The following is a 10,046-nucleotide window of genomic DNA, read 5'->3' on the forward strand; positions in this document are numbered from 1 at the left end:
CCCCCCCAGGCAACCACGTATTCTAATTAAGGCAAACTCTTTGAACAAATAGGTTTGTTTGTTTTGTGTCATGACATTTGGACAGTTTTGTGCTTCACTACAGTCATCTGTGTTCTGGTATTGCACAAAACAACTTGACCTGCAGAGGCTTGTCAGTCAGGATACCCGGAGAACTTTAGTCTGACAACATGGCAGCAATAATCTATGAGGTTTCAACATACATGATTGCACAGATACCGTGTACAGCAGTGGCTGCTCGAAACGCTTCTTCTTTAAGTCTCAGCGTCACCAGATTCCGTTGCAGGCTCAACCGAGACTTGACAGACATCTAGATGAGATAGAGATCTGACGCTGTGCTATTTTTAGTCTCAAACCTTTTGCTTTTACTAATCACAATGACACATAATTAGTTTGGTCCTCATTTTTTCCACTAATCAGACACATGCCGTCGATTGTTGTTTTTCTATTACCTTCGTCACTCAGCAGTTACGACAGATAGGCAGTAAAAAAAAAACACAGTACATACATCACTGTGTCATTACCTTTAATTCAGTCCACAGCCAAACATTGATCTTCTTCTTAGCTGAAGTAGTTGCATTGATTTTAATAGATACCAAGCAGAAGCTGAAAGCAAACCTCCTGATATTTCCTCATTTACACACTCTTGTTAGTGAGCCATGGTATTTTTGACACTCTTGTGAGGTCACGTGAACATGTTTCACATCAGCTTCAGGGCTGTTGTCAGTAATCTGCCGCTACCTGTCTGAAACGGCTTTAATTGAGCACGAACCTTGTCTATTGTCTGTTATTCTGTTTGATTACACTGATATTTAAGAAATGCCGTCTTTTATTTTCTGTCTCAGTGAACGTGTTAACAGGGCATTGCTTTAAAAGTACACGTTTTGCTCAGCCAACCTACCCAGTATGAACACAGTTTAAATAACCCAACAACAGCCATCAAGTCAGACAGTACAAGACTGTTCACTCAATCAGCACAGACAGAGACATTTGAATAAGAAACAGGATGTTCTTTTACTGCTGCTATGTTTTTAAGGACAATTTCCTAATTGTGTTATAATAATGAAGTTTGAACATTTGTTCAACGTTTGATACACAAAGTGCTGCATTGTAATGTATTAATTGAAGTTTAATAATAAGAAGAAATAGTTAATTTTTCCGTTAAATACACACAGATACAGTTGAATACAAGGAAACCCGTTCCAGCAGCAGCCTTCTTATGAAACCGTTGTTTTTTTGTTGTCCTACAGGATATGGTCACACAGCACCACTGTCAGACGGCGGGAAGGCCTTCTGCATCATCTACTCTGTGATTGGCATCCCCTTCACCCTCCTCTTCCTCACTGCTGTGGTGCAAAGGATCATGGTGTTCAGCACACGGAGGCCGGTCATGTACGTCCACACGCACTGGGGCCTGTCCAAGCCACTGGTGGCCATTGTTCACGCCACTCTGCTCGCCTTGTTGGCCGTCTCTTGCTTCTTCCTCATCCCCGCCGCCATCTTCTCGGGGCTGGAGGAGAACTGGAACTTCCTGGAGTCCTTCTACTTCTGCTTCATTTCCCTCAGCACCATCGGCCTGGGAGACTACGTACCTGGAGAGGCTGTGAATCAGAAGTTCAGGGAGCTCTACAAAGTGGGCATCACTGGTGAGAGCTGATGATTCGTCATATGAAGATGGTGGAAGCTGTACGGTGTCAAATTCAGTTCCGCCTCCATTTCATTCTTGTAGAGGTTTTTGTAATGGTACTATGAGACGCACTGTAAGCAGTATCGTGTGGTGAACAGTAGCCCAAATACATTGTGGGCTGGCACACAGTTGTTATTGTTAGTGCCTGTTTTCCCGAAATTCAGGACCATATTTCTCAGAATATTTCTCAATACTTCCTGTTGCAAAGAGGATATTAGTGTGTCCTTTGTTTGTACTGGAAAAACACCACTCTCTTTATTATTGGAGCTATAAAGCAATAAAACTATACAAATCCCATATATGTTACAGTTTGCCACACTATGTAACATCTAGTATAGTATAGGCATAGATTTCTTCAAGTTAACAAGCCACAGTATCTCAGACTTAATGTAATGATTCACTGATGTGAGAATCTCACATATAACAGGTTTTATGACGGTGAACTTTGATCTAATTAGGCGTGGCACAATCAGCTGGGTGTATTTGTTAAGTGAAAACTTGTATAATACTTATGTAATGTAATACTTGAATGTGTATGTGCAATATAGTAAGCATGCTTCAGAATTGCAAATACACAGATAGGATTCAGACATACCCAGTTTCTCCTGATAACAGTTTTATTTTAGACTGATTAGATTTAACTTAACCTTGATTTACCAGGTATAAACCTGTTTCATCTGATCTAGCTGGTAATATAAATTATATGCCTCACATGAAAACCACAAATAAGTTATTGCATTTAAATGTCATATCGACATGACAATTTGAGGGTTATAGACCAAAGGAGAGATTTATAGTTTTACTGACCTGCCCTACATTTGGAATCATCACTATTGACTTTAAATGATGCTGCTATTACAAAAGCTAAAACAAAGAAACAATCAATAATGCTCTTACTATTAAAGGGGTATTTCACCACTGGAATGATGGTCTGTGTAAGTGTAAGTAGGTCTGTTTAAGCTGCTGTGTGTCGCTGACAAAGCACATATTCTGACATCCTTTATGCATTTTCCAAGTCCCATTAATCTGTCAGGTATGACAACACAGCAGTCGAAGAAAAAAAAAACGGAGCCACGGCCTAATGGAGAGCAGCGAGGCATTGATTGCATTTTCTGGGTGATTGTGCTGCTTGCTGTCAGCAGCAGGGCTAATAGCGTGACTAGAAATAAAAAAGAAGCAATATTCAAACCCAGTGAGCTGCCACCTGCATGTGTGTATGTGGGTGTGTGATACCCAACCAGCCAGAGAGACGTCATTCAGTAGGCACAATGTGTCAGTCTGTAGGAGGAGAGAAGACTGTGACAGAATGTGTTTGTTTGCACAAATAACACCAGACACATTTGTACAGCTTCCTTCATGAAACATTGCACGTCCGTATCGGAAATGATTTCACCACTATCTATAGTAACATTTGGAGCATTGAAGCGGAATAGCTGAACACAATTTGATAGAAATAATAGACAATTTGTGTCATTTGGTGAAAGTGCTTTGATAAGAGTATAACTCTATTCTGTGTACAGACAGTGGGTTCTGCCTTATTAATTGAGTTCAGATATATTTTAAACAGTTTAAACAGTTTTTCTTGCTGCTTTTTCATGCTGCAAAATATAGTTTACTTGTTTTAGGTGAAAGATTTCACTGCTGCAAGTGATCAACATTTGCAGGGGATTTCCAGCATTGTCTAAAAACTGTTAAACTCTGCTTTTCTCCTCCTAGCTCACCATTCAAAAAGGCACGCACTCCACTGCCCTCTTGTGTCAGTGCTTATAAATAACAGGTTTTGGGAGAGCAGTGAAAAAAGTATTTTACTTTTGTTTTTTCAAATAGAATAACTTATAGAGTCTAAATATTTTTTTGTGTTTTGCTGTATCAATACAACAACATTGTATCAGCAGTTGCCACAGTTTAAAAACCTCATAAATTGTGTTAAATGCTTAAATCTAGAGGGATGTTGGCCAGGGTTATTGTTTGGTTTTAGATGGCAATAGTTAATAATACTACTCACTGCAGCTAATACCCTTCCCTCGTGTGTTTGTCTCATCAGTCTACCTGATCCTGGGTCTGATAGTCATGCTGGTGGTGCTGGAGACCTTCTGCGAGCTGCAGCAACTGAAGCAGCTGAGGAAGATTTTCTACTTGAAGAAGGAGAAGCCGCAGGACCGCCTCGCCATTTTGGAGCACGACCACCTGTCCTTCACCACTGTGTCCAAAAGAGCCACAGCGCACAACGAAGACAAAACCCATCCGTTTGTGAGCGTCTCAACTCTGGTCTCTCCCAATGATGATCCCATGATCCAGTAAACATCGACAGAGCAAACATCCATTGAAGGCTAAAAAATGTGAAAGTAGGGAGTAATGCACGCAAGTCTATAAGTAGATGTAATGAGTAGAGTCTCAGCTATAGGCATTCTGCAAAGCTCGACCATGCAGATTTTAGTAGTAAAACTAGTTCAGACTATTCAGATCAAGCAAACAATCTCCTTTACCAAACCACAATACTGATGATATAGTGCTATGCAGCAGAGATTAAATTTATGTGCATTAATAAGTGGAAATTAATATTCTAACAGTGAATATAAAGACAAACTCAGCGATAAAAGAAAAGCCTTCTGCTGTATTTATGACTCATAGGAGCTAAATTCCTTTATGGGCTGGATTATTTATTGCATATTTAGGAACATTTTAGGACGTAATTGGTCTCTTAAATCTAACTGAAACATGGGACAATTCTAAAACAGTACTAAACAGTACATAAATATGTATGTATATTATAAATAGAGATGCTTGACAGGTACGTGGAATGTACATAATCAGGTAAATGTTTTAAGATGTACAGTATAGTGCCATCTAGAATTCACATACCCGTTAAAGATGAGCCAAAGTGTAGCCAACAGATGAAAACCAACTCGAGTAATTAATTATGACTTCCGTTCAGAATTGGTTTACATAATTTTTATCAGATGGAACTTGGAGGGGATATTTTGTAATGTACCATGGCATGTTTTCCGGCAGTGCTTGTTACAAACTGATCAAAGTTGGCTGGTGGGTAAGCTCTGAAATGCTTTATTGGATTCTTTTCAATCTGACTAGCTCCCATTGATTTTTTAAAATGTTTTTGAAAGTTTCAGGGGGATTGTTTTTCCATTGCATAATGTGGTTCAGATGGTTGGCTGAAAGAGAGGTTTCAGTTTTCAGATCCCGAACAAAGCATCTGAAATAACAGACAATGCAATTTATGAACAATGAGTGGGTTGAGCTCAGAAGAAGATATCCTGAAAGTGTGACATATTCAACCATGAGAGTTTGCAAAACATCAGGTTTTGTTTAAGAAACTGCAGAGAAGAAACAATTTACTCTATATGTAAGTAGTCTTACTGCCATGTTTTGTAGCATTTTTGGCTCATCTTTACAAAGGTGTTAACTATTCTGGTTGCACTCCGCATTGTCACATTTCATTGTGAGGGAAAATATTTGTCTGCAGATGTGTGTATTTTCTCAACATGTTGCAGTGGTATTTCAAAGTTGTCCATGTGTGATGATAAGCACTATAACTTATTGATTTGTCTGAATGACTTAATGTGTACTGGACTGTGTGAAAAGGGAAGTAAAGTTAGTCTAGCTTAAAAAGGGAACCACAGAGGGCCGACCGGCCTGTTGCATTTTACAGTAAGTAAAGAGTTTGCACATGTACTGGAGTCAGGCAGTAGTACAAAAAAGGAACCGTTTGGGATTTCTCTAAAAGAAAAGAGTCATGACTTCAAAGATTTCATCTGTAAAAACAGGATATATTTTTAATGGAAAAATAATACTTTCATTGTGGAGGATCTGTGAAAGGCTTGATAATTGCTCAAAGCAACAAAAGAGAAAAATGTTGAACAGAAACTGCTTTGCTGTATTTACATCATTCGAATGTAGAAATGTATATTTTTGAATATGACATGAGGAAGGTTTACAATATTTTGTTAGTAATTAAATAAATTCTGTACTAGAAACAGTACACCAGGGAAACTTGAAACTTTAAATTCAAGCAGCAGGAGTGCAGCTTAACATCAGTTCTGATTATCAACCACATCAGTTTTTAATCTGCTTATCAACCAAGGATAACCGTCCATAATTGGAATTTAAACCAGTGGATATAAACTTGCAAGTTTGTATGACATAGCACTCCTGTTTATTTTTTTAAGGTATTTGTATCTGGAAGAAAAACGCGACAGAATTAGTCATTTCATGCCATTATCCGTCCTCTAATATTCTGTTATGGCACAAACAGACGTCCACACATACAGTGTAGTACGCTTCTGTGATGCAGACTTATTTGTCATATACATGTTTTAGCACATTTGAGAGAAAGACGTGCATTTGTTATGAATTTCAACAACTTTCAACTATGTCTAGCTGAAGTTCTGACCTCATCTTGTGTTTTTTTCTGCTACATCGCCACATCAAGACACACTCACAGCCTTTTATGAAGTCTTGAATGTAATTTTTTTATGCTGTTTGCTACCGTGAGATTCAAGGCCTGACCAGAGTGCAGCATTACTCCTTCCTGCTCTGCTGGCTCTGTTAGTTTAGTAATGACAGGTTTATTTGAAACTGTGTGTACAGGTGAGCTTTGGCGAGGTGTCGTGACCGCTTGCAAAAGTAGTGTTGACAGTGTCATCGTCTGAGTTACTCGCTGATCTTTAATGTTGTGTTTTATAGATCAGCGGGATAGTATTTCATGCTTTTTTTTCCACCAGTTTGGCCTTCATGTGAACTGTGAAGCATTTGTACTGCTCATATTGTCTGCTGAGAAAAGCAAGAACTTGAATTTTGCCAGATTAGGGTTTCTCTTTTACTGTAAGATGTTTCGCTGATGTGTAGATACATTAAATAGATTGACGTCAAGGCTTCGACCCTTTGACGTTGCTGTTTTCGGCAGTGTTTGTCATGCATATACAGTTTGTCTTGGAGGTGAGAGCTGTCAGGTAAAGTAGTTCTAGTTCTGTTCAGGGAGTAACTATTGTGTCAAGGATTACAAACAAGCACACTAACACTATTTATATATGCTGACCGAATTAACACGTCGGGAATATTTGGAATCATTGGTTTCTGTACTTATCTCTTCAGTTGTTGTGGGGCATACTGTGGATTCATATGCACCGTTGAGTATTTTGGTGTTACAATATCGATGTTGTAATACAGGAGAACTTTCCATGGAGCACAAAGGTTGTATGTAAAATTCATTCCAGCAAAAGAAGTGAATCCATGAACTGTAAAATATCAGTGTCTTAAATAAAGTGTTGGTTTATCAATACTTAATCTGACTCTTTTTTTTAATTCTTCTGTTGAAAACAAGCTGATCCAGTGGTAGGTCATGGGTATTATTCTCTGACAGTAGTTTCAGCTGTCTTCCTGCAGCAACACGTGTGATTATAAAACATGTCTTTACCATATAAGTGTACTTCAAATGAATACACATCAGGGTGAGAGTTGTGGACCATTTCCAGGCTTCTGAACACAAAGCCACATGGGAAAATTGGAAAGAAGAGCAGAACAAATAGAAGTGAATGTGATTATGTGGGTCCTTGGTAGCATTTTTAAAGAAAGAATGTACTTGTTGGTACTTGAATACACTATTTTCGTCAATGGTCTAATCTTTGAATATGAAATAGATGATGTTCAGTACATGTTTTTCTCCATCACAGAAGAGCAGTAATTGAAGTAGGAGGTGAACAAGAGAGTCACAGATACCCGAGCCAGTGATTAATAGGAAATGCTTTCATATATGAGCATAAAAAGCAATGATTTGCACATCAGACTCATTACTTGAAACATAAAAGAGATAGGACATTGTTAGCTGTTGAAAGACACCGATTCATGATGAGAACCTGCAAAGACCAACAGAGCTCTAACATTTGTAGTATATATCAAAAAACACATATAAAAATCTGTATATGAAATCTGTCAGTGATTATCTGATCCATTTCAACCTCAGCATTCATCAACTACTATACTACTGTACTATATGGTACAATGTATTGTATTTTATGGTCACAGGCAGAGAGACATTCAGCAGCTGTTTCTTATTGAACAGAAGGGTTATTACCTCTGACACGCAGGCACCTCTCACTGCAGAACCCCTGAGCCGACATCCATGTTATCAAGTTTAACTCCCTGAATAAAGATGAGGTGAAGGCAGCTCTTGGCAAAGTATTTATTGGATGCACAATGTGCGAACACAATTACCTGTGGGCGCACTGTAATTGAAAATAGCTGTTGAGGATGTCAGCCAGTTTGATACAGTACAAATCCGCTATATTCAGAATGAGCACTGAATAGCAATTGTGTCTGTTGATTTACACACGTCATTGTAACAAATCACTGTAATCAGATCAGAATCCTTGCTTTAAAGTACGTAATCAGCTTGAATTTGTATTGGGTACTGTGTATTTCTAGAAGTACATTTTTTGAAAAATATATTGCAGAACAGGCTTAAAACAACAGAACAACTGAAATCCACATGCAAGTTCCCCCTCCATTTGGTTGGAGCACTGCAAATAGTCCTTTTAAATCAGATGGGCCCTGTTTACACTATAAAATGTAAAAATATAAATGTGTATATACACATTTATATTTTTTATGGGCTTTAATTGGCCTCACTGGATAGTGACAGCTGAAGAACTACAAAGTGTGAAGTACAAACTGTAAGGTTCATCAAAGCCATTAAACTGGCTGGACCTCATCCCATTAAAGCTGAATGTATTCAATACAGCGAAGAACTTCTCATTTAAATGTGATACATCAAAATAACATAAAACATTATTGTTTGGAAAGACTCAAGAGGTAATGAGAAACATAATGAAAGTAATGTAACAATAAAATACCAGCACATTTACTGTATCAAAAAAGCTAATGCACACATTTAAACACACTTCATCACACATTTACACTCATATGATTTATTCATAGCAGTGGTTCCCAGCCTGCAAAGTATTTCTTTTAAATGCACATTCTGCAGGTTTAAAATGTAAAAGATGACCATAAAAAACACATGAACAGTAGCTGTAAAAAAGAAATTCAGCTATATCATTCAGTGCCTGCAGGAGGCAGTGTAAAATTATTACAGCAATTACTTGATTTCCCTGACATTTAATTTCTACATTTTCATGTGTAATCTGCAGCTGCTCTTTCTTTCTTTTGTGGCAGGTGGTGCAGGTTGGCGTGTGTAGAACAGGGGGACTGTAATAAATCTGCAGCCTGCTAAATGTGAATAAATTAGGTTGTGAGCTTTTGAGTTTGTGTGTGAGTTACACACGTAAATTAATGCTGAAAAAAGAGCTTGCTGGAAATTAAACCTTCTCAAGCAAAGACTGTTACAGAAAGAATTAGAGTGTATTTGCTGACTCCAGAGAAAAATACCTTCCAATTTTGGCACATGGTCAGTTTAGGCACACATACGCTTTCGGACATGACATCTTCTAAAGCCCCACGCTTTTTTTTTCTTCATTAACTTTTAATTTGTACCCACACACATACACATACACACAGTACAATTGTCAGTATGCGCAGCCAGGATGTCAGTCAGGAGTGCATCAGGGCAGAACGGAACTATCCCCTGAAGGCCCATCTCTACACATAGGACTGAAATGTACTCGCCGCTTCTTGTCATTAATATTGCTATTTGATCTTTTTGCTTCATTCATATGCACACAGGAAACTACCTGATCCTGAGCTGTGAAGATAAAAAAAAATCTGCCTCATTTATAAATCTTGCAGCTTGAAATAATCTTTATCTCCGTGCTAAAATAGAGAAATGCTTTATTACACCGAATCTGAAGCCATTCTTTAAGAACTCCAGATGCGACTTGAGTTTCATACAGTGTACAGTTGCAATGCAAGACACTCACTCCAGCAAAGCCCAAGAGTAGCACACACTGCAGATTCACTCAGGAGAATACTGTGTAATGCTTGACATTCAGCTTTTACAACACAGTCTATTGTTGCAACTTTGGCTCCTCATACACCAGTGGACTCAGGGGTCATCCAGGACAGGGGATGGGTTGGACTGAACAGAGACGACGACTGGCATCTACCCTATAGCAGCGCTTTCTGGTGGTGGAGCAACTCTATTTATATCCTGACACACACACTGGGACTATGGGAATGCAGGAGGCCTCAAGCACAAACATTCCCCACTGCCGACTCTCTAACAGCTCTCATTTGGTACTGTAAACACAATGCTTTCATTTTTGCTAGAGTAAAAGGAGTGTTGATTATATTTTCAAAATGATAATAATATGGATATACTTTTATTAATGCATCAAATACATTTGAGGCTGTGGCCGTGCATTGGCAGTGC

General features: G+C 38.5%; 1 protein-coding gene across 1 annotated transcript; it reads left to right on the top strand.

Annotated features, from left to right (window-relative positions):
- Window positions 1-1,268: 1,268 nt before the first annotated feature.
- kcnk1b (potassium channel, subfamily K, member 1b) lies at window positions 1,269-7,001 on the top strand (the record flags this gene model as incomplete). The annotated part of the gene is given in 2 exon segments (XM_035664129.1): window positions 1,269-1,664; window positions 3,750-7,001. Coding segments are annotated over 2 exon segments (653 nt in total), but the record flags the coding sequence as incomplete, so codon positions are not given.
- Between the last annotated feature and the right edge of the window lie 3,045 nt (window positions 7,002-10,046).

This window comes from Morone saxatilis, unplaced genomic scaffold, assembly GCF_004916995.1.
Source record: "Morone saxatilis isolate NCDOM2014 unplaced genomic scaffold, NCSU_SB_2.0 Contig19, whole genome shotgun sequence".
In the NCBI taxonomy this organism is placed as follows: domain Eukaryota; kingdom Metazoa; phylum Chordata; class Actinopteri; family Moronidae; genus Morone; species Morone saxatilis.